This window comes from Zychaea mexicana (assembly GCF_025766255.1).
Source record: "Zychaea mexicana strain RSA 1403 chromosome Unknown BDB00scaffold_4, whole genome shotgun sequence".
In the NCBI taxonomy this organism is placed as follows: Eukaryota; Fungi; Mucoromycota; class Mucoromycetes; order Mucorales; family Lichtheimiaceae; genus Zychaea; species Zychaea mexicana.
Window position 1 is genome coordinate 424769 of NW_026516667.1, and position 22398 is coordinate 447166.

At 44.3% G+C, this 22398-nt stretch overlaps 8 protein-coding genes across 8 annotated transcripts; 1 reads left to right on the forward strand and 7 right to left on the reverse strand.

Annotated features, from left to right (window-relative positions):
- Nucleotides 1–350: 350 nt before the first annotated feature.
- BDB00DRAFT_944278 (leucine aminopeptidase) lies at nucleotides 351–2603 on the reverse strand (the record flags this gene model as incomplete). The annotated part of the gene is made up of 6 exons (XM_053129486.1): nucleotides 351–963; nucleotides 1047–1183; nucleotides 1270–1383; nucleotides 1572–2125; nucleotides 2237–2285; nucleotides 2321–2603. 6 exons carry the CDS (start codon nucleotides 2601–2603, stop codon nucleotides 625–627), a joined length of 1476 nt encoding a protein of 491 aa, XP_052984932.1. The 3' UTR covers nucleotides 351–624.
- A 964-nt stretch (nucleotides 2604–3567) lies between these two features.
- BDB00DRAFT_799043 (putative methyltransferase-domain-containing protein) lies at nucleotides 3568–5190 on the reverse strand. Its single transcript, XM_053121659.1, has 3 exons — nucleotides 4712–5190; nucleotides 4424–4571; nucleotides 3568–4337 (listed from the first exon to the last, which is right to left on the reverse strand). The coding sequence occupies exons 1-3, from the start codon at nucleotides 5073–5075 to the stop codon at nucleotides 3824–3826; spliced, it is 1026 nt and encodes a 341-aa protein (XP_052984933.1). The 5' UTR covers nucleotides 5076–5190; the 3' UTR covers nucleotides 3568–3823.
- On the reverse strand, nucleotides 5191–7820 carry BDB00DRAFT_799048 (uncharacterized protein). The gene is made up of 7 exons (XM_053121660.1): nucleotides 7006–7820; nucleotides 6855–6924; nucleotides 6719–6779; nucleotides 6173–6613; nucleotides 5978–6081; nucleotides 5681–5905; nucleotides 5191–5610 (listed from the first exon to the last, which is right to left on the reverse strand). The coding sequence occupies exons 1-7, from the start codon at nucleotides 7716–7718 to the stop codon at nucleotides 5272–5274; spliced, it is 1953 nt and encodes a 650-aa protein (XP_052984934.1). The 5' UTR covers nucleotides 7719–7820; the 3' UTR covers nucleotides 5191–5271.
- Nucleotides 7821–8869: 1049 nt separating this feature from the next.
- Nucleotides 8870–10005, reverse strand: BDB00DRAFT_944280 (kinase-like domain-containing protein; the record flags this gene model as incomplete). Its single annotated transcript, XM_053129487.1, has 2 exons — nucleotides 8870–9377; nucleotides 9556–10005. The coding sequence occupies 2 exons, from the start codon at nucleotides 10003–10005 to the stop codon at nucleotides 9018–9020; spliced, it is 810 nt and encodes a 269-aa protein (XP_052984935.1). The 3' UTR covers nucleotides 8870–9017.
- A 4370-nt stretch (nucleotides 10006–14375) lies between these two features.
- On the reverse strand, nucleotides 14376–16296 carry BDB00DRAFT_908183 (galactosyl transferase GMA12/MNN10 family-domain-containing protein; the record flags this gene model as incomplete). Its single annotated transcript, XM_053128622.1, has 2 exons — nucleotides 14376–15756; nucleotides 15835–16296. The coding sequence occupies 2 exons, from the start codon at nucleotides 16294–16296 to the stop codon at nucleotides 14566–14568; spliced, it is 1653 nt and encodes a 550-aa protein (XP_052984936.1). The 3' UTR covers nucleotides 14376–14565.
- Nucleotides 16297–17219: 923 nt separating this feature from the next.
- Nucleotides 17220–18636, reverse strand: BDB00DRAFT_799056 (protein-tyrosine phosphatase-like protein). Its single transcript, XM_053121661.1, has one exon. The coding sequence runs from the start codon at nucleotides 18586–18588 to the stop codon at nucleotides 17413–17415; it is 1176 nt and encodes a 391-aa protein (XP_052984937.1). The 5' UTR covers nucleotides 18589–18636; the 3' UTR covers nucleotides 17220–17412.
- Nucleotides 18637–19559: 923 nt separating this feature from the next.
- Nucleotides 19560–20414, reverse strand: BDB00DRAFT_867301 (60S ribosomal protein L7; the record flags this gene model as incomplete). Its single annotated transcript, XM_053126327.1, has 2 exons — nucleotides 19560–20186; nucleotides 20268–20414. 2 exons carry the CDS (start codon nucleotides 20412–20414, stop codon nucleotides 19560–19562), a joined length of 774 nt encoding a protein of 257 aa, XP_052984938.1.
- A 426-nt stretch (nucleotides 20415–20840) lies between these two features.
- Nucleotides 20841–21315, forward strand: BDB00DRAFT_799065 (uncharacterized protein; the record flags this gene model as incomplete). Its single annotated transcript, XM_053121662.1, has 2 exons — nucleotides 20841–20873; nucleotides 20986–21315. The coding sequence occupies 2 exons, from the start codon at nucleotides 20841–20843 to the stop codon at nucleotides 21313–21315; spliced, it is 363 nt and encodes a 120-aa protein (XP_052984939.1).
- Between the last annotated feature and the right edge of the window lie 1083 nt (nucleotides 21316–22398).

Sequence of the window (22398 nt, forward strand, 5' to 3'; positions counted from 1 at the left end):
GTGATATGCAAATGCTTTGGTGCTGCTTTCTTTATATGGAAAAGAATGCATACTGTACAAAGTATGTACTGCTTGTGGTGATGCTTGTGCATAATAACGTTCCGCAAATTTGCAGGAAGTAGGTACAGCAGTAATAATCGTCGCTTCCCCCATTATATCGACCATTGTCGAGTCCCAGAAACTTGCCCAGAACCCGTACTCGTTTTACAGGAGTATTATTCAACAATATAGTACTGCTGCGGCACATACAGTACCCGCTCGTTAAACCGATCACCTCTGTTTTTCGAGAAAGTGATCGGTTTAACGAATGACCGGTTTAAAGATTGAGGGTCCTTTATATGACATACATACTGCTTACCAAGCTGGTATTTTGGGGAAGTGATTGGTTTAACGAAATATCGGTTTAAAGGTGATCGGTTTAACGAGCGGGTACTGTACTAGACACAATTACTATGTACTTGACCTTTTATTTTAAGTTATACACAAAAAAACTGGAGCAGAAGGCTTATCATAGCTACTAGTAGTGTACAGCAATGAGTATAGAGAAAGCAGAATGGAGTTGAATGGAAGTATACATAATAAGCCAAAAAATTATATAGATGTACATATTATATTATCGGAATTTTACTGGGAAGATCGAGGCTTGGAGCCACAAGCAGCACGCTCGCCTTTGTTGGCAGCCATTTTGTTCTTTGGCCCTCTGCCTGGGCGGTTGCCGGGCTTGCCAGAGACAACGCCATTGACATCTTCGGTCGAGTAAGAGTAAGTAGCGACAGCGTGGGCAATAGCCTTGGTGTGAAGAACGAAAGCTTCATTGTTCAGATTGTTGTTGGTGTCGCATGCTTGATGGTAACATTCGTCATAGGCGACGCCAGCCTCACCACCATACCATTCAGCTTCCTCTGCTGTCTTTAGGCCTTCAGCGCCGGTGAAAGTACCACCAGCAGGAATACCAACGTCGATCTATTCCCAAAAAAAAAAGAACAAAGTTAGAGCTGTTGATTAATATATAACTTTCGAGGATAACAGTTGGAAAATATATTTACAAAGGGGCCGTAATCGCTGCGTCCGTTGAATTCGGTAGGGCTGGACTTGGCGCCTTGGCTGGCAAAATAATTTTCGAGTAAGTTTTCGATGGCAGCAGAACCCTCAGGGCCGGGAATGTCGAAGGCTGAACCATCACCTAATAATCACCGTAAAGCTTGAATAAACAATCTCTTCTTTCAATAGCAGCAGTAGCAGCCGTCATCGTCTTTCAGGTGAACTAACCGTCATAAATGCCGTTAAAGTAGTTGGGCGATGCAATCATGTCGAAGTTAAGATATAAAGCAATGTTATCCCTTTCCTCCTGAGACAATTGGGAAACATAGTATTCGGCACCGACTAGAATGAAAAGTGATATTAGTAAAGTTTAGTTAGTCAACACATTTAAATCAGTGGCCAGAGCTGGATGAATACGAAATGGTACACGTACGAAGACCTAAGATTGTGGGAAGATTCTTGATTTAGTTACAATGTATATGAGACCGTCTCCTCTTCTTCTTCTCGATTATTCTCGAACGATATATTACCAAATTCTTCGGCTGTCCAATAACAGAAGCGCACAGCGTTGTTCGGCTTGACATTTCGGAAAAGGTACGACACTTCAAGCAAGCCGGCAGAGCCGGAGCCATTGTCATTGATACCGGGACCAGCAACGACAGAATCAGTGTGTGCACCCAACATGACAACGTTATTCTTGTTACCAGTCTTGGTTTCAGCACAGACATTGGCGCTCGTACGATTCTCATGGATCTCGACCAAGTTAAGCAAGACAGAGACAGGGGTGGAGCCAGCCACCAACTCAGCCAAGGCCTCACCATCAGCTTTGCTGATGCCACCCGTTGGTGCAGAACCTTCAAGGACTTCACCAAGTGTACCGTTCAATTCGCCATCCTCAGTGTTGTAGATCAAAAGACCGGCAGCACCAGCCTCACCAGCAGCAGCGGCTTTCTCGCCAAAAGAACAAGTGCCACGCTGAACCAGGGCGATCTTGCCCGTGACATCGCCATAATCAGCAGCTGTACAACCCAAATTGCCGGTGCTGGCCAAATCGCCGGTAACACCGCCTTCAGGAGTGCTGGCACTGAAAGTCATCAATGTGATGCCTAATTCTGGGTTTTCGACTTCAGGAGACAAGATCGTAGCAGATTGGGCAAGGGTCTGACTAAAGGGGAAGGTCGAATCTAGAATATACTTTTTGTCAGTTCCTCTATGATGATAGCCTTTTTGTTCGCTAGCTGCAACTTGTTAGAATCATGTATTCGATTAGAAGGCATACATTGGAGGGTGGTCTCGTAACCATTTTCCTTGTTGAAGTTGTAGATGTAATCGATGGTGGCATTATGGGCCTTGGAGCCAAAGACACGGTTGTCATCGCCACCTTCGTCGGCAATCTTTTGCCAAGCATCGGTGTGTCTTAAAAGACCTTCAATCTTGACGCGGTTGGTCAATTGCTTCGACAAGGCATGGGCAGGAGGACCACGTTCATCGAGAGGGGCAGCTTGGACGGAGGCGGCAGACAAAAGAGCCAAAGCCGAGGCGATTGCTGGAAGAACACGCATGTTTAAATGTGTAATAAAGAATAAAAGAGAAAGATGAAGGGAAGACCCAGGGATTTGCAAATGATGAAGCCCGTATTTATGTACAAGCTGGGATTACTACTGAAAACTACACACCCGGTAATGCGCCTGCATATATTATTCGTGCCCTTTCTTCCCCCTTCTTTAACGCCGCCCAGGGAAAAAACCTTGTTCTGGATCGGAGAGAGTGGAGCTCACTTGAAATGCATTAACATGGAAGAGATCACCTTTTTCTATATGACGGGGTGGTTTGAAAAAGGCAACAATGGACGATTTAGAAAACTTGAGGCGTTACAAGAGGAATGCGATGGATTCTGGTGCTGTATTGAAAGTCAAATGTTACACATCTGTGATAAAGTGCACTGTTTTGCGTTATCAAAAGAAAATACAAATGTTCTTCTCACTCAGCTAAGAGAAATGGTATGCAGTATAGTAGCAAGTATATGTATATGAGTGGTAGTACATGGAAACCGAGAAATTGTATATTGAGTTCTTGTAGCACCCTGGAATTATGCTATAGTGATAGAAAGAGGATCCCCTTCTACTAACTACTACAAATACTCGGTGTATATGTGCCTTATTTTGCTACTTCAGAAGATTGAATAGTGCTAAACGTCAATCTTATGTAAAAAGTCAACTGCCTCTGTCCCGTCCTTCAGTCATCATACAATCTGAGGCATATGCGTCAGTGTAACACGAACACCAAAACTTGTCATGATATTCAAACTGAGGTTGCACTTCATTAATACCGTAGCAAGCTTTTTTCTACAGCGTAGAGACATAATTGGAATGGTTTGTGTCCCTTGTGCGGGCGTCTAAACAGTGATCAGTCAAGTGAGCCTTTCTGCAATAGCGACGAATTGCATATACGGGATAGATAGCAGCAGTGTAACCCATAGTATTGAAGTACAGACGGCATCAAGTATACGAACATAGAACCAAAATGTTCTTCGATAGAAAGCACGGGTGATTGAACATCAACTTTAATTATGTAATGTCAAGAACGACGTTTGTAAGAAACTAAAAAGAGGGGGATATGCAAATATCTAACTATGAATGAATGTATGTCTACTATCTATTCTAAATGCTACAAAACAAGAGAGAGGTGATACAAATGAGAACATCACTACACAACAACAGATATATAATGAGCTAATATCACATCGCAACAACATCATCATCATCATCATCATCATTAGCTATCACCGTGTGTATTCGTAATACCGGTATCGAACGATGCCCTCCTCTTCCTCACACTCGATCTCAGATACTTGACGTTTGACGAGTCCAACTTGGGTCATTCGGCGTTCAAATAGATCTACTTCATCCCAATGAGTAGGACGCAAGGGTATCATGAAATAAAACACGTTTTCCATCAGCTTTTCAACGGCCACAGGCAGATATTCAGCATGCTCCATCTCATACAACAAATCGCTTGCAATGACTATATCGAACGTGCGATCTTCCCACGACGGATCCTGGTTCTGTGCAACTTGAATAAAATCGAGCTTTGACACTGTGGCACAGGACGACGATGGGTCATTGAGCTGGACATTCATGGCGACATTGGTCAAGACGGACTCGTGATAATCTGTCAGATGCACTTGCTGCGCGCCCAGCTTGCCACAGCATAATCCGACGAGTCCAGTGCCTGTTCCCAGTTCTAATATCGTGCGGTTTGGCAAGTCAGGAATCAGATTTTGTTGGATGAGTTTTCTGATAAGAACGAAAAGGGAAATTGAGTATTTCGCACGGGTGCATGTGACCCACCACTGTATTGATCAATACTTTAATGTCCTTACTTTGCCAATAATGGTGCTGCACCCCACGTTTTGAATCCAATGTCATTGCCAATATAACTCGGTTCGTGTAGCTTGAACCTATGCTCTTGTCGATTTCCATTAGGATCCAGGTACGGAAAATGCCAAGTACGAGTGATCGCTCCTGCGGCTAAACGCACCCCAACCAATCCACCATTTTTGATGCGCGGCAAATAAAAAAGAAGAAGGTTAAGATTCTACAGAGGAAACGCACCACACAATTCGTAACTTGGCACTAGGTACAATCAACAGTACTCTTTTGCTTTTTACCTCCTCTGCCAGACAGATGAGCTAGTAATCGGGCCGCTTTATCCACTCGATCATCCTGCCATTCTCCCCAATCTCCGGAAACAATCTTGACCAGAAACGATCCACAAATCTGATTGGCTCGTACAATGTCGTGGGGATGGACACGGTATGTCTGTTCTTCTCCTTCTTCTTCGCAGCCGTCTTCGAGTTCAATGTTTGTGTAGCGATCATAAGACCACAGGATTAGTTGTTCGAGCATATCCAATGCAGCATCAATTTCGGCGCCATTATCCTGGTCTAGTTTCCCACGGATTTGTGCCTGGTGCACAGACGTATCCAGCCTTTCGAGGATTTGTTCAGGAAGCAGCACCTCTTGGTCACACATAACCGGAGAAAAGGCGAGAGAGGAAGAGGAAAAGGGGAGCGGCAAAAGAAGCCAAGGGAGGGGGTGGGGTGCAAACTTTTCTGTTTGTTTCTTCCCCAAAGCAGCCGTTGTATATATATATGCTCAAGAAGTTGAAAAAAATTCAGACCTCGCTGTAATCCCATTGGTGCTTTTCAAAGAGGTACATGATTTTTTTTTATTGTTTGAAAAAGCCTCCGATATGGTGGGGAATATGCGGATGATGATGGTGATGGTGCTGCTGAGGCATCATGTGCTGCTCTATCTGCTGCTGCTGCTGTGGCGGCTGGCGCTGTTGTCTTTCAATAAAGACCTGAAGCAGCTGCTCCTTGCTCATCGTTGCCTGGTTATGACCAGCTTCGCCGAAAATCAACTTTGGAACATTGACATGGTAGCCCATCGTACCCTTTTGTCCTACATTTTTCTCTGCTTGGATCCAAAAGTTCATTGTTCCCTTTTCGTCGTCAAAGTAACCAGCGCAGTAATTGCGTCTGCCCATCAACTTTGTGTTTTGACGCTTCATAAGCCAAAATAGCACGAGTCAGTCCACATGTATCATGTCAAAAGGCACTCATTCCGCCACCTACCGTATTCCCACTAGGCGACTTTATAAAAATCTTGTACATTTTCTCCTCGACGTTTCCGTTGAATGTGTTGTAGGTCGAGTTTTGGTTGAGGATGGTAAGCAGAGCCTGTGGAGGTGGTATATTGATGATGGCACTCGAAATGATTTGCACCATAAAGAATGGGTCGCCTTCTTCCTTGTCTCTCATATCTTTGGAGTAAAGGCGACCTGCTCCACAGCAATGAACCTACCCAATTGCCATCTTGTCAGTTCATGCACCAGACTCCTTTCCCTCGAAAATCATCGCAATATCGCTTACATCGCCTCCCAAAAACGAAACCCGGGCTGATTTTTCACGAGCATATAATTGCAATTTCTCGATAAACTTTTTGCGCTCCAATAAGTGATTTCCTGCAGTCCAATCTACATACGTATCATTTGGTGGAATATCAAAATCCGTTTCCAACTGTGTTCCCTTATTGCTAGCCCAACCGTCCAACAAAGAATAGCTTACGATCATTCATATCATCCAAGAGTTCCGGGTCACCGTTCCACTTGTTGAGTGGTCCACTGATGACACTGCCGAGGGCACCTGTTTTACCAGCAATAGTAGCAAGATTGAACGTAGAAATCCCTTCCATGGCACTTTCGAACGTCGATAGACGTGGATAGATGAGTGGTACGCCAGTTACGACCAGCAAGTGCTTGACACTGGGTGGAATGGACCGATAGATCTCTGTAAAGACAATATCGTACGATTTGGGTCGGCATACATCATACTTGGTACGCTCGCCACGACAATCGAGTGCCAATAGAGCAATATCCGGTCCAAGTGTTGTGACAATATGGTTGCAAGTAGGCAAGGACCCGCGGAGCATACCATGACGGGGTGCCAATTCCATTGTCGTGTGGTGTTGGAATAGGTAGTAGAATCGACACGCGTTAGCGAATAGCACTATGACATATAGCAATTAGCCCTCTTTCTGCACTCTTGTTGCGTTCCTTGGGCATCTCTCTTCACTGGCCATTTTCCCGTCAATGCCTCTACTGCGCCATGTACCTTGAAACATGCTACTACTTTGCATGTCAGCGGGATATGATCCATAGCCGTCAATAATGTCCTATCCGGTCGCAAACATACACAATGTTTAGATAAACACAATACAAATATCAACGCTGTCTAAATAAATACGCACATGATCGTCCCACATATTCACAGAGGGTATAGTCGCATAGGCCTTGGCGACGACCGGGTTTCCTTTAGCTCTGTATCACAATCAAAATGTCTGAGTAACGGGGTGTATGTGCAACATTTTAAAAAAAATCCTTTTTAAGGCAAAAGTTTACCCAAAATTCAGGACATAATTCCAAAAGAAAAACTTTTCCAATCCTTCGCGCATCTCAGTTGACAAGTCCATTGCCAGTCGTTTGGAAGGGTGCTTTTCATCCGTCCAGGGCTTCATGAAATCCTCCTTGATCAGTCTGTCCTGATAAAGCTGGTCGCCACCGCCCAGCAATACATGGAACGGCATGACGTTGTGTCGGTCCAACACATCTGCCCACAACGGGTTTTCCTTTTCACCAAATTTGTCCTTTGTCTCTTGCGGGATATCCGAGAACCCACTGCACGAATAAAACATGAACCGCATCGACTCGTTATAGGCAGGCAAGTGGAACTCTTGAGGGCTAAACGCATCACTTGAATATGTTACGATTTGTCGTGACGACGTCAGCGGTAGGCGCAACTCGTAGCGCCAAAAGTGGTATTGGCTGCGAAACACGTCTAAAAGCTCGCCTTGGGATTGAATGGCATGAGATTCGTTTTGGTCATTGCGCAAATGGATTTGTAAAGGGGGTGGCTGTGTGTCGGTGCACACCAAGAGGCACGAGGCGCGGTACGTGCGAGTAGCATAGTCAATCCCAATGTACCGTAAAAGAGGTCCACAAATGACACGGTCGGTCGACGACGTTGCATTGAGATGCATGTTGCCGAATTGCTGTTCAAGTGCCCGCTGCTGCTGCGGCGGTTCAGTACCATAGTAATAGTCATCATCTTCCATTGTTAGATGTTTGCTAGACTAGTATGTAAAAGTCCTAAGAAAACAAAAGTGTATAAGGCGCGTGCGTGTGTGAGGGTGAGCAAAGATAGAGAGAGGAGGGACAGAAAACTAAAAGGCCATGGGAGGCGCAGGCAGATGCCCAGTTGCATCACACACAGGGCTCTGCATAATTGACCATAAATGGACAAGCTGGTGGAACGACAAGCATCGTATAAATTTACTGCTCATTAACACGAAAAGTGTGCACGTGCACTCTGCCTACTGGTCTCCACTGAGCTCTACTGAGCTAACACAATCGATTGCCGATTAATTCAAGATACACTCTCGTTTCAGATCAGTGCAAATTTGCAAGGAGAGAAAAAGAAAACGCCCACAAAAGGATAGAATATGTATGCAAATATACCATTGTCATAAGAATTGCCGAAGAAAATGTACGTTCACGAGGTCTTTTTTCTATATAAATAATGACCCACATAGTAAGGGGGTTGGGTGAAAGATGAAAATTGCAGGGACAGGTATGTTGAAATCCAAAGTGTGGAGAGAAGGTCAAATTAAAATCGAGAAAGAAAAAACAAGAAACATGAGAATTTTATTATGTGTGTGTTATGTACGTTGTTGTGGGAGTTTGTTAAGATGAACATACCAAGAAAAAGAAGGGTTGATAGAAACAAACGACGAAAATGCAAAGACGAAGAAAAAAAAAACATAGAGTAGACAAAGAAGGGGGAGAACTCTTCCTTCCATCAATCAAATGGGCAGGAAAGAACAAAAAGTATACTGGAGCGGGAATTGCGGATAATAAGTGTGTGTGTATGTGTGATGTATGTATGTAGTAGGGTGAAACGTAATATGTGTATATATAATGAGGTGTGTAATAATGTAAAGATGTAGTAGTGGTAGTAGTAGTAGTAGTAGTACTTACTTTTTAAAAGCTTATAGAAGAGGGAGAGAGAAAAAGGAGAACATGCAAATGTAAGATAAGAAAAGAGAAATAAGAAAGCAGATGCGGGTTTGTATACTAGATAAGTAATAGTAATAGTAATAATAATAATAATGCGCAGAGTTTTTGAGTGTATGTAGTGTGTGTGTGTGTGTGTTTGTATGAGAGCATGAATGGTGTGTGTATGTGGAGATTATTAGGGCGATGCTTTAGATAATGAGAAAAGGGGGTGATCGTTTCTGGGAGCGGAGGAGGAGCGCATCTTTTGAAAGGTGGTGTGTATGTGTGCGTGGATGGAAAGAGATAGTAGTAGAGAATATGTAGTAGTAATGGTAATATCAGTAGGCGGCATTACTGATTTAGTCACGGAGAAATGGGTGCGACAGGACTTGATGGATATTAGGACGCTTCTCCGGGGATTGCTGCAGCAGGTTCGACAGAAGATGCATGCACTCATACGATACTGGAATCTTTGGCGTGGCGAAACGACCTGCGATGGCCATGCTTGGATCCGTGAAAGGGACTTCACCAAAGAGGATTGTGTAAAGCAGGACACCCAATGCCCAGATTTCAGCAGGCTCGGCTCGGTATGGCTTGCACAGCAGAATCTCGGGGGATGCGAAGGATACGGTGCCGTAGAACTTGCTAAAGTAGCATGTCTTTTGCTGGCCATAGTGACGGGGGAGAATAACTGCCGAACCAAAGTCAATCAGCTTGACCTAAGAGGAACGTATCAGGGATCAGTACTTTTTGTTGTCATCATATGAACTGGGGGAGGGGTTGTTGCTGATTTGGGGGAGGGGCTGCTAAGTAACGAGAGAGAGAAAGAGAGTAAAATGTGGGGGAGAAAGCGTGAACAGCTAGGAGAAAGGAGGGGGAGGGGATGTTCAAACTTACTCTGTATTGATCATCAATGACAATATTCTCATCTTTGATGTCACGATGACAGATGCCCAGGGTATCAAGATAGGCAATGCATTCGACGATCTGTCGGAAGATTTTCTTTGCAAGGGCCTCGTCAAAGTTGTGATGGCGTTCGATACATTCGAAAAGATCACAGGACGTGCGTCGACGGTACAGCTGTGGTGGGTATTCATCGGTGGGTGTGCTGGGAGAGGACATGCAAGATTCTTCCGATGCTTGCGAGAGTGCTGGTGAGTGTGGTGGTACGCTGTCGTTGTCGCTGTTGTCGCAATGCATGGTATCATTAGGTGCTGATGAAGAAGACGATGACCATTGCGTGCCATGCAACTCCATGACTAGATAGAGAAATGTTTCGTCTTGGTAAAAATCGACGTAGTTGACAACGTTGTCGTGGCGGACGTGCTTCAAGACGTAGATTTCCATGGGGACAGGGCCAAGCTCAGGATCGCGTACCCAGGCGTGAGCAGGCACCTTGTGACGAAAGATGAATTTCACGGCTCTTTCAATGCCAGTGCATCGGTCAGTAGCCGATACGACAAAACCGAAGCCGCCGCTACCGAGCTCTTCACCGAGCGAGTATTTGCCGACAAACTCGGGGTGCAGATTGTGATGCATCAGCGAGCGAGCAGCGACGGTTAGCTCCTGCTTTGGCTGGGGCGTGGCTGGTGGTGACGGTGGTAATTGCTGCTGTTGTTGTTGCTGCTGCTGCTGCTTAGCAGTGACTACTTGTTGTGTTGGATGGATGGAGATGGGTGCAAGCGATGGCTTGGGCACAGTCTGTGGGCCGTATAGCTGAATTGGTGTGGTCGACGACGACATTGTATTAGTAGTATTGGTCGCTGAGTGCGTGTGTGAAAGAGTATGAACAAAATAGATTAAAAGGAAAAAAACTTGCGGTTTATTTTCGTGGAAATGAGTGAAAGAGGGACTATTTAAATAGAAACAAAAAGGAAGCGGAACAAAGAATTGGGAGAGATCGTCAGGAGAAAAAGAATTATTAAAAAAAGGGAGATGTGTACACACACACACACACACGCACACGCACAGCAGCAGCAGCAGCAGCAAGGTAGGCAGACAGATAGGCAGACAGACAGGCCAATAACCACAAGCAAGCAGAGCGCTATTAGCATGATTACTATTCCACGACGAGGATACGCGCTTTCCTTCGGTCGGATTTTACAATGGAATGGGAAATGGATAGACGAATAAGGAATGTCTCCCTGATCTGGAATGAAGCCTGCATCGCAACAAAAAAGAACAAGCACGGCTTGCACGCCGGTTCTATTGTCATCACCATCATCGACGTCCTCGTCGTCTTTGTGGTTCTGCACTCACTGACCCATTGTGTTCTCTTTGTCTTTCGCATCCTTACGCTGTCATTCATCCTACCTAGAGAGAGAGACAAAGACAAGAGAGCTGGCAATTTAGTAAGCTACTAGGCTAAGAGGACCCTTCCCGATCATCACTTCCCTATTTTGGTACAACCCACAAATTCAGCTGAACTCTCGTCGATCTGGTTTGGCTTGCCCAAACTGGGTTCTGCAGCGCATGACACTTTGACGGGCCCCTTTTGTTCTTGTTACACTGCTGACGCGTAGCAGGATGATCTGTCAGACCCATATGTCCATATAGCCACACTTGCTGCTAGTGGTCAGCTTTCCCAGACGCACATTTGTATATACGCTCTCGCACACATTTTCGAAAATCGTGAAGAACTCCCTACAACTATCCTCTTTGAGTGGTAAATGTAACCTAGTAGCAAATGGAGCAGTACGTAACGCATATGTGTTTGTGTGTGCGTATAAGCTTATCCATATACGTTTATATGCGGCTAATATATATTACTCTATAATACATCTTCGGGACTCATCACAGCCGTCAGCACTGCATATGACGAAATCTGCAGACCTTTTTTGAGCATACCGTCCGGTAATAGAACACAAAACCCTCGTGCCTGGACTCAAGGGCATGCAAAAAAAAAAACTACAACCACTTTTGTCTTTCTTTCTGCCGATCGGACTGAAACTTGCCAGAAATAATGTCACATTACATATATGCTTCCCCGGCTCATCATCTAGGGGACATGAACAGCAAGCGGGGTAGGTAGTTAGCAACACTATGCTATTCCTGTATGGTGTTGCTAAATGTCCATCATCAGCAACAACCATGGACTCTAGCAAAAACCGGACTGGGGGATGGAACATAATCACTTACTCTATTATTACAGCATACACACACGCCATCGCTAACATTCGACATGGGGGGGAGCAAACTATTCACCTTTTCTGCTCCCCGGGAGAAGGAAGGGGAAGGGGAAGGGATTCTGTCTTTTTTTGGATGTCCAAGTTCAAATTAAGGGACGAAAATATTGATTGTCACATTTTATACATAGACCAGAAAACTAAAAAAAGCTATACTCATCATCATCGCTGCTGGGTTGAAATGAGCAAACTTGATGACGCGCATGAGTTGTTTAAATTTGATGATGCGAATTTACTTATCATGATGCATCAATAATATCAAGCAGCAGCTGCTAATACTTCCGCTGCTGATAATTTATATGCGGACGTACTACTGTATTACTTGCACTTATTGCTTGCAGTAAGTGAAAGCAATCTTTTGACTTTGAGGAGAGTATGCAATGTAATGTATGCGTGTGTGCGTGTGTGCCTGTATAGTGCGGATGCATACTATATGTGTGAAAGGTTTAAAAAAGTGACACACACATACGCACATAGTACATGCATAGTACATACGAGCACACGACAACAATGAAGAACAATTGTGAGGGATGGATGCGGGGGGGGGGGACTACGTCAAAGGTCTGGAAGGACTGTTGAAGGAGATGCTGATGCCAATGTGTGCTATATGTGCTGTGAGTGTAATATGTATGTGGAAGTGTGCTCAATGTACTGCACGCATTGTGTGATTTGTGGAGGAGGAGAGGGAGCAGCAGGAGAAAAGTACGGCGGGGGGAGGTTGAACCTCTGGACTGGGGGGTAAAGGGGCTTGAGAAACAATGACAAGCCAGAAGCATAAGGCTAAATACTAATACCAACACAGCACGCCATCCCCCAAATAGAAACTTCTTATGATAACTTGTCTCATTTCTCCCCTTCTCCCCTTTTCCTTATTGAGAGCCCTTTGTCCTCTTGTAAAAAACGTTTCCAGGTTTCGATTTGACGATGATGATGGACATGGCTGCTGCCAAGTTTCCGAATCTGAAAGTTCACCGAGAGCTTACTAGAACGTTGCTCTGTTGAAGAAAAGGACCCCTTCTTCTTAGCAGCGGCGCAGGCTTCTTCCACTAACTAGAGAAAAGGGGTCCGTGTGTATGTATGCGTGTGTGGTTTTCAGGGCCCAGACTCGGGATTCCGGGGATTTCTTTGTCTCTCCTCCCACACACGCTCATCAAGTCACTATCCTATTGTACCGTGTATACAAGTACATGGTTTGTGCTCAACTACTGTGCTGCTAATGATACATTTTGGCTGCCTGTTAATGATACATCCAAATTTGATCAGTAGCAACAACAACAACAACAACAACCCCGCATGTCATAATTTCTATGCTCTCCTACTTGTTATAACTCATCAGGCGGACTTGCAGCTTGTCTCTAATTCTCCTGCGCATACATGGAATACATGTACACTCAGACATTGATGATGGTGATGAGCCATGTGAGGATGCAACCGCGCGGCCGCTTAAAAAAGCCATGTGCGTCAGCGGCACATTTAGCAACTAGGCATAATGCCACATATTGCTCTCTGCTTGACGTAGCTTAATGTCCACTCCAATGGATGGATGTTTGTTCTAGACACAATAAGCTGCTGTTGAAAGTGATCCATTGTTGTTTATTGACAATGACATCAAAGAAAACCTATTTTCGGAGCAGTCATGGACATTACACAAGATCATCCTCCCTCCTCGAATCATATATTATGTGCTGCTGCATGTTGCGATGCCCTTTGGTATAAGTCTGATATGTGTAACCGTGCCTAATGAACCTGTATCGGTGATGAATTACAATATGCCTTAAATGTCAATCTTTACGTGTTGTTACCTACAGTACGACGTTATCATCAACCGTTGCCATAAGTACCGTTTGTAACATCATCGACATGCCTGCTTACTCCTATTTCATTTTATATTTGAGCAATAACGATGGTTCAATAAGATAAGCACAGCAAAAACACGCCTATCGGGCTTCTTTATTTTTGTACGTGCGTGTTGGGTACTCCTAATCCCATACACAAGAAAGAAGGGTAGAAATTCATTTATAGCAGAATGTGAGTGTGGGGAGGGAGGTAACTTGATAACCAAGGATTTTTCTTTTTTCTGCGAAAACGAAATTATAGGTGCGTGTGTGGTGTAGTATGTGGTGAAGGTCTCCTTTGGCCCTTTGTGTCCAACTTTTTTCTTTCTTTCTCTCGTTTATGATATTGGTACGGATATCTCTATTTCTCGGAATAGAACGTGAAAACACGCTTAAGGGTTTAATAATACTTTAACCGCAGTAGTATTAATTTTTAGGAGCAAACAACAAAAATAGGACAAACTCTTACTAGGGCATCATGGTGTCTATCTTGGGTACCTGTGTACCTGTGTACCTGTGTACCTGTGTACCTATGTAGGTCTAGTATGGATGTGTGTCCGAAAACGGAGGAGTTGTTCGGAGAGTACGAGAACCTATGCTCTTGGTCTCGTTTGTGTTGATAGTGCATATGTTTGGGTATATACTACTACATCATGAAAATCGTGTTTTGATGAGTAGCCATCCTAAAAGATTATAATTATTTCTGTGTCATCTTGAACACGTTCTTTTTCTGGATTCTTTTTATTAAAGCTAAAGATAATGAAATAACAAGGAATAACATATTTACAAAGGAATACAGTAATATACAATTGAACTTTAAAAACACCGAGACGAGCGGTGGCATCTGTATGCAGAGGTGTGGAGAAGGCTCGTCCACTCTCCTTCAATCACTGGCAACTCTTTCCATCGCATAAACTGTTGACAACCCCGCCATGCTCGATGCGTTCTGCAGCTTCCAATCCCTGAAGGACATATTGGTTGGGACAGCCGTCAGGAGCATAATGCACGATAAAATCGCCAGGACTGTAAAACTTGGGGAACGTATTGAAAGTGTGAACGTCCGGATAAAGAAGATACACATGCGACTTGTATTTATTAGCCACATCAGCCATGGCACCCTGCTCGTATGACGGACGCTTGTTGTACCATTCCTTGAAATCCTGGACCTCGTTCAAGAACTGCATACTCCATTCGGTGTTGCGCAAAAAGAACACACCCGCATTCAGCATGGGGTCTCGGGGAGGTCTGGAGGCAATAAAATCAACGTTCTTGTCAAATGCGTCCTTGCCCTCGGGGTATTCATTGCGAAGCTTGTCTAAAAGGTCGTTCAAGGATTGCTCCGAGTTCATGATTACACAGTCCATATCCGTCCAGAAGATCCAGTCATAGTGTGGCAATACGTTTTGGACCGCATCCACCTTGCCCCATACCGTTTTCCTTCCGCGTTGTTGTGCAAACTCAATAGATCGAGGCACGAAGCTGTGGTTGTGTTTCTCGGCGTATTTGCGTTTGTTGATTGCTGATAATGTTGCTGAAGGCTCCATGCAATTGTCTGGATAAATGTACGATGAGGTCATCAAAGCAATCCTTGGTCTTTTGTCACTGCGACATACTGCGGATGGTTCGAGCGCAGTCCACTGGGCCATATTGATGAATAACTCGTCTTGGTGCACGTGCGTTACTGCAATAACAGTTGCAACTTTCTCCTCGGTCAGCTCGACATTGGCGTCCACGGCATTGATAAAGTGATGTAGCGTCCCGTCTTTGCGTAAAAATAGCGGGCCTGTGCCATCGTTGCTTTGATGTTGGAAATGCAGGTACATCTCGGTCAGCAGGTTCTGGCCTTCTCGATCGTATGTCGTATGCCATAGATTTAGAGCTCGCTTGGCTGCGGTCGATCCGATAGCAAAAACATACTTGTCAGTCTCTTGTCCAGCAAAACTGCCCCAAACTACATTGTCGGTTTTTGTATTGCTGAGCTCCTGCTTGACGCTGGGTAGTTGTACAAAGGAATTCACGTCTTGTACAATCAAGTAGTCATAGGTAATGCCGCGCTCTCCAACCAGTATCTTATCCGCCTAGCAAATATCCAAAGCCCACATATGTTTAGTTCGCACAAGAAAATCCCTATCTTTTATTTTTTTGAAAACACTTACCCATTCCAAAATACTCGACTGTTCAAACTTGACATCCTCTGGGATTTCTTCAATATCATTCCATTCCATCTTCTCAGCTTCATACTGACGTCGCTCGGCCGTCTTTCTCGGTATCCGTTCACCGTGGACCCAAAATCTGTACATGGTATCTGCATTGTATCGCATGCACGGCTCAATATTATCGTCTAGGCCAAAATACATTTGACGGATCAGCCCTCGACGCGTGAATTCAGTGGCAGTAGATGCGATAACGACCAAATACGGATAATGGTTAGAAAGGTTTTCGGCACCCCCGGCTGTCGACGTTGTCGTGCTTCTGGCGTTGTCTATCGCAATTTCGCTACGGAGCTTGACATTGTAATAGAAGAGAGAGAAAAAGGCGACAACGATAAAAATCGTCAACAACCGTCGAACGCGGAAATGGCGTCGTCGATGATGGGATGGTGTGTGTCCAGGAAGCATGAGTTTGTGTGTTTTATTGTTGTTGTTGTTGTTAGTCGAGAAGCATGGTACCAAAACAAGTCGTTTCGTGGCTACGCTTTTTATATACGGAGTAAAAAGAGCTTTGTGCACACATACGAAAACCTAATAATAACTTCTTTTGCACCTTTGTGCACCCGGCACAACACATCTGCCCTGTTGTGTTCCCACTTATGGCGCAGCTTCGGACCGCTGTTCTCTCTTTAATTTTCATGCTCAGAGGAGCAGCTAAGCCCGGGATTGAGCCACAACTTGGATGGTATACCAATAGTAATGGCGCCATCCGCTTCCATCAATCCATAAAACAAAGCAACAGGGCATCTATTTGGTGCTGTTGCTTTGAGCTATTGGTCGCTGCATATTCTGTAGCAATATCTCAAATGTAAGGATATCATCTGTTAAAAGCGGCTTTCATTATATCAAGCAGAAAAGGAAACCTGTTTTGTTGTACACACAACTACCTCATCTATTGTATATGAACGGCTATAAAGTAAGCAGTCAACAGGCTCATACAGTATTCTGACGCGTATGAAGATGGATACACTTTACAAAACATGGGGTAGCTGCGAACATATTATGATGGAAATAAATAATAGTGGTGCCGAGTATATGCTTGTTGCTGTTAATGAGACTGCGTGGGCTATGTATGAACGCGTTCTGCTTTTTCATCCCTATCGTTTTGCTGTAAGCTATTTTTGTCTTTTCAGAATCTGACTCGACGTGACCCAAACTTTATAAACATTTACCATTTTGCCGTCTTCCACTTTTAGCACAGCCAACAGTTAGTTACACAGACACAATGCGCTTTTGCTGATGACTCCGGAAAGGACACTTACTTAAAATTGCCACATAATTTCGTTTCGAAAGAGTTCCGTAAAAAATGATGTTACTGTCAGGAACGATGGAAGAAGTTCAAGATTTTCATCATATATGCGTATGTATAAGATGATTTTAATTATGTGATGCTAGTAGTGTATAATTAAGTGGGGGGTTTCTATCAAATGGTTGTAAGGACGGTAAAAAAAGCGATAGATACTAAATTTCTCAGGTGTATAAATGCCACATTATTATTGTGCTTTGTCAAAAATAAACATACAGTCAAGCCGCTTGTTCGAATTCGAGCCGATATCCGTCATAAAGGGCTCTGTAGCAGAAAAGAAATTGGCTTGCTGCTTGAACCATGGTGGTACGTTGTTTGCGGAACGCGTCTGCCAATGTATAAACGAGATCATCATCGAGAACCTCGCCGTTGTCACCGCTACCGCCAGTATCTGAGCTCAATGCCGAGCGTAGCCATGCTAACCCGCTGTTGATTACGCAAAACGTTCCTGTTCTACCACATCCAGCACTACAATGTACAACGATAGGTCCTGCGCCCTGAGGTTGTAGTCGATCCACGCAGTCTGAAAGGGCAATGACAGGTTCCGTTTGATCCGGCACACTGAAATCCGCCCAGCCGAGAAATTGTAGCTGGGTTACTGTTTCTGATGCAATCACACTGTTCTTGATCGTATCCACGAACGACACTTGGATACGCCGTACAACACAATCAGCCTCTCGATCCACTTGCTCGGGTTCTATATTTTGTACCCGCACCACGACATTCCGTGCCTCGTCCCGTTTAGCAGTAGTGGTAGGATTTCGTAACCGTAATAATCCACGTAATGTTCGATGTCGATTCAATAGCAGCTGTTGTTCGTCGTCGTCGTCACCTGTTCCCAGGGGTATCTCTTTGCATTCAGACTCGACGGGCCAATACCGAGCGCATTTTTCCTGATCATTTTCCAGCTCTGGACTGAGACAGACAATAAGTTTTGTGTTCTTCTCCACGATCATACGCCAAAAGTCACCTATGGTGGATTGAAGTGGTCCTTGTGTGGCGATATATCGACGAGGGATATTCAACGGTGGTTCGATGAGACTAGCGTTAATGTAATCGTCACCTCGGCTCGGATCAATGAGGGTTTCTTCGCCACCAATGCCATCGCCTAATAGATCGGATCGCTCGAGCCTGATGCGATTGCGATTAAATGGTATAATGTTGCTATAACGATTCTTGATTTGGCCTGCTGGACCTTCGGCTACAGACATGCTGTAACGCGAGTTTACGTCATGGTGTTTTGAGGAAAGTCGTGCTGATTGACGTTTGTTTAATAGCCGGAACTGTTGGACGGCGTGCTCTTGTAGTTCGGTCCGAGGTTTGGATAGTAGGGTAATCACCGATCGTGCATTTGTACCCATCTTTTTCTGTAGTAAAGAGAAACAGAAATCCATAGACGCGCGAGCGCGCGCGAAACTTATGCCTAAAAAAGCAAAGTACGTTCCGCAAAATAATGAATAGTCAAAGTCAGAACCTCGGCACATGTATAGTACGGTTGTTGGTCCCTTCAGTGTACGTGAGCTCGCTGATCTAGTCGTATTGTTATATGCCATTGTTACCGGTGATTACGATCTCAATGGTATATTCGTCTATAATAATCGATTCTGCCGTTTGTTATCGATCTATCCCAAGCCAATATAGCTCTAAAGATTGTACAGTATCGGTGCATAACAATTCGCTATATTAGTATGCGACATGACCTTTCCCTGCATTGAAAACCGTCTAGGATGATGCGTAAATTTCTATCAATGCAAGCACGATACCGCTATTTTCTGAATCCAGGTGACTTGCCGTATATACAAGCCCTATCTCATTGCAAGCTATCAATCGAAATTAAACACATCTTCCTATAACCGGCAATGGTGTACCTCGCGATGCCTACCGTTTAACAGTAATATATCATGTGATCCGATACCCACTGCTCAGGTGTAGTGATGTGATAAATGAGCAGCGATGCCATGGTAGTGATACGGAGAGGAGCCAACAAAGTAACGACGGCTTTAGCGCGAAAAAGGAAAAAGCGAATGATAGACAACAGGGAGTGTACATCCACTGGTAGATGTTTGGGAAACTATACGCCGATCGCTGTGCAGCTGAAAGCATCATGATGAGCATACGTATTATTGAATCTTGACTTTGATATGTGGGATATGTGACAGAAATAAGGATGATGCTGATGATGATGATTATCAAACGGACGGTGCTGATCCGCCAGTGTTGTGAAAAAATACAAGTACAAAATAGGGAAGTGGCTATTTACAACGAGAAGGAGGAAAGTGCAATGATTGTTGGTTCAAAAAAGAGAGAATAGAATCGAGGGGAAAAGCGGAGGATGAGAAGGGGGTTACTATCCAAGCCTTTTTTTCTATACCATGGACTGTACGAGTCGATTGATATCGGCTTCACGATCCCCAGCGTCACCTCCTTCTACGTAATGTTTAAACTTTCGTTTACTCCAAGACCCAGTTGGATTATTAAGCTTAAACGGCCACAAGAACCTGTTGACTTGTTTAAAATGATCGCCGACTGTGTAGATCTCATGAATGACATCCTCGACACAAATCACATCCAAGTTTCCCATATTGTTTTGTATAACGTCATTATCCGTAATAGGGATGCGTTGACAATCGACGTTGACAAATCCACGTTTATATATCAATGTGCGTATCGTTTTCAAGTTGGGTGGACCGAAGGTGATATAAGGCTCAATGATTTTGAGCATATTGGCGGTTGCTTTGTTGAGACGAACAAACACGCCATTGTTCAAATGAACGAGTCGAAACAGTTGCAATATTTTGCTCACTTTTGGGTGCACGTCGTTGATGCCTCGTATCCGTACAACAAATAACAGTTTTGGATCGGCAGGAATGTAAATGTTGCCTGTGCTTTTAGCTTGTCTTCGTAAGCGAATTTCGTCTCGTTCTCGTTGTCGGTATTCTCGGACGTAACTTTCCGCTTTTTTTGATATAAGGTTGCGATTAAGGGCCCTTGCCTATTATTGTTTTTTAAAGAGAATAAGCATAAATGAGCAACTGTTTGATAAATTGTTCACACCTCCATTAAGAGTATAAACCTTCTTTTTAGCAGCCTTGATTTCTGCTTGTTCGGCTTCATTTTTTTCATGGGCTTTTTGTTTTTTTAGGAATGTTTCCGGAATACAAATCTCCTGTTTTGTTGGAACAGAGTAGCGTGGTCTGCTCCCGTCGACGTTGTCTGTCATGACAAGAAGGTAGAGTGAAGGGAAAAGCTTCCCCCAGACGCCGCTTGGCAATTTCTATTAGCGGGGATGCAAAGCAAGTTGTTTGACAGCTTTTCAAGGTTGACCAGCAAAAGTGGCAGAGACGTATTCAACCTGAGCTCACAGTCGTGACAAGCAGAGAATAACACACTACTTCTTCATGTATTTGGAGCTCTCTCATTATCCGGAAGCATAAAGCTATGCCGTTACATCTTTTTGACCGAAGAGAAAAATTCCCACGCAATCCGCATGGCAGCAGCAGCATCCTCTTCCACGGAAGCATGCTATAAAAGCAAAACACAAGTGCTTTACAATATGCCGGGCATGAAGACTTACTATGGAATAACCAGGTGACATAAACACATCCGTGGGAGGATATGCAATTTACACACTATCGATAAGGAGCAAATGGGTCTGCTGCGTGGTAAAGTAACCATGATAGTACGTTTATATGCAGCAGACGAACTTACTCCTACGCTCTTACATACCCTTTCGGCCGCCCCGAACAATCTGGTCTTCTATATAAAGTGGTGACTTTGCCTTCATGATGTAGTTGTGGCTCTTTCGCGATCCCCACCCGCTGGTTATTCTGGGTGAAGCCAGTGTACTTCTGTTTCTCGGACTTGTTTCTTTTGATAATCGTTCCTACGATACTCTCTTTCGTTTTCCATTCGACCTTGGATTAGGCTTCCCGTGTCATGGTCTTGGATTGACCTCTGTCTTTTTGGCCTTGGATTGGCTTTCCTGCTTTACCTATTGGATTTCTTTTGATTTTGATCTCCATTGCTTTCCACATACTTCTTCTATTTCGCTTCTCTCTCGTACCCATCTCTGGCGGTGTCCCCATACTGGTCTCTTCCTCTCGGCGCGCGCGCTCGATTGACTGAGCAGGGCCCACGAGTCGATTCCCGGTTTTTTCCATCTGTCTATCTCTTGTGGTTTCCAGTAGTCTCCCCTTTCATGCGATTGACTGGATGAGCAAGCCACGAGTGTTTCGATTTCTCTATTTTTCCTTCCTTTCTGACTAATTTTCCTTTAAAAAAAACACAAAAAACAAACCTTGTCAAGTGGCCTTCCAACATCTAGCGGTGAACGGATGTCAGTTGGATCTGCTTGCGTATTACATCGCTGGCGTGCTCTGGAAGGCTTCGTCCGAACCCCTTACTGGTTGGTCCCAAGGATTGGGTGCCCTTCCTGTTTCGCGTCCTTCCTTTGGACCACGATGCTCAGTGCCACTCCCTCGTTTTTCTTTCTTGTTCAAGACTCTCTACCGGGCTTCTCCACCTCCTAATCTTTTTCCCACATCATCCGTTGTAAGGCTAGGGTACTGCAACGTGATCTCTCTGTATTATTTTGGTTGTTAGCGATACAAGGCATCAAGTGATTATTTGTTATGCTTTTGCTTCTGCTCCCATACTCACTACTCTAGTGTACATACATGTTGCACCTTGCCTCTCCCTCCTGTATCTCACCCATTTCCTCCGCTTTAAGCAATGTATCCTGGCTGTCTGATCACAACAAGAGGTTTTAGTTGGTGAATAATAAAACGTTGTCGCGGCAATACGGTATCCGCTGCTTGATAACGAATACATGTCGTTGTGCTCCTCTTTTCTCATCTAATACATTGTGTCCTGTACATGCATGTGTATGCGTACATATAAAAGAAACCTCCACCATCATCCAATATGACATAATGTATTGGTACTTGCTTGCAGCTGTGCTGTGCTGTGCTGAGCAGGCATTTTCTAGGCATGTGAGTAAAAGCAACCTTCGCGAGAAAGATGCTGATTGATTGACTAAACTCACAGCTGACTCACTGTTATAAGAGTGTCAACGAACATGGACATGCATCCGATTAAATGAAATCGACCGCTCGTTGAGTTAGGTAAATACAAAGAGCTTATTGTTCTCTGTCTATTGACCCAAAAGAAGAAACTCGAACAAAACTCGTCTCTGCTTTTGAGCC

What these genes read in the sequence shown, in the direction of transcription:
- BDB00DRAFT_799048 (XM_053121660.1), bottom strand. Translation starts at nt 7,718, where the DNA reads ATGGAAGATGATGACTATTACTATGGTACTGAACCGCCGCAGCAGCAG. An exon ending in AATTATGTCCTGAATTTTGG is followed by an intron (nt 6,925 to 7,005) that starts GTAAACTTTTGC and finishes ATTGTGATACAG; the next exon opens with AGCTAAAGGAAACCCGGTCG. An exon ending in TTTCGTTTTTGGGAGGCGAT is followed by an intron (nt 5,906 to 5,977) that starts GTAAGCGATATT and finishes GCAATTGGGTAG; the next exon opens with GTTCATTGCTGTGGAGCAGG.
- BDB00DRAFT_799056 (XM_053121661.1), bottom strand. Translation starts at nt 18,588, where the DNA reads ATGGATTTCTGTTTCTCTTTACTACAGAAAAAGATGGGTACAAATGCA.
- BDB00DRAFT_799043 (XM_053121659.1), bottom strand. Translation starts at nt 5,075, where the DNA reads ATGTGTGACCAAGAGGTGCTGCTTCCTGAACAAATCCTCGAAAGGCTG. An exon ending in TCATCTGTCTGGCAGAGGAG is followed by an intron (nt 4,572 to 4,711) that starts GTAAAAAGCAAA and finishes GGGTGCGTTTAG; the next exon opens with CCGCAGGAGCGATCACTCGT. An exon ending in GCAGCACCATTATTGGCAAA is followed by an intron (nt 4,338 to 4,423) that starts GTAAGGACATTA and finishes CGTTCTTATCAG; the next exon opens with AAAACTCATCCAACAAAATC.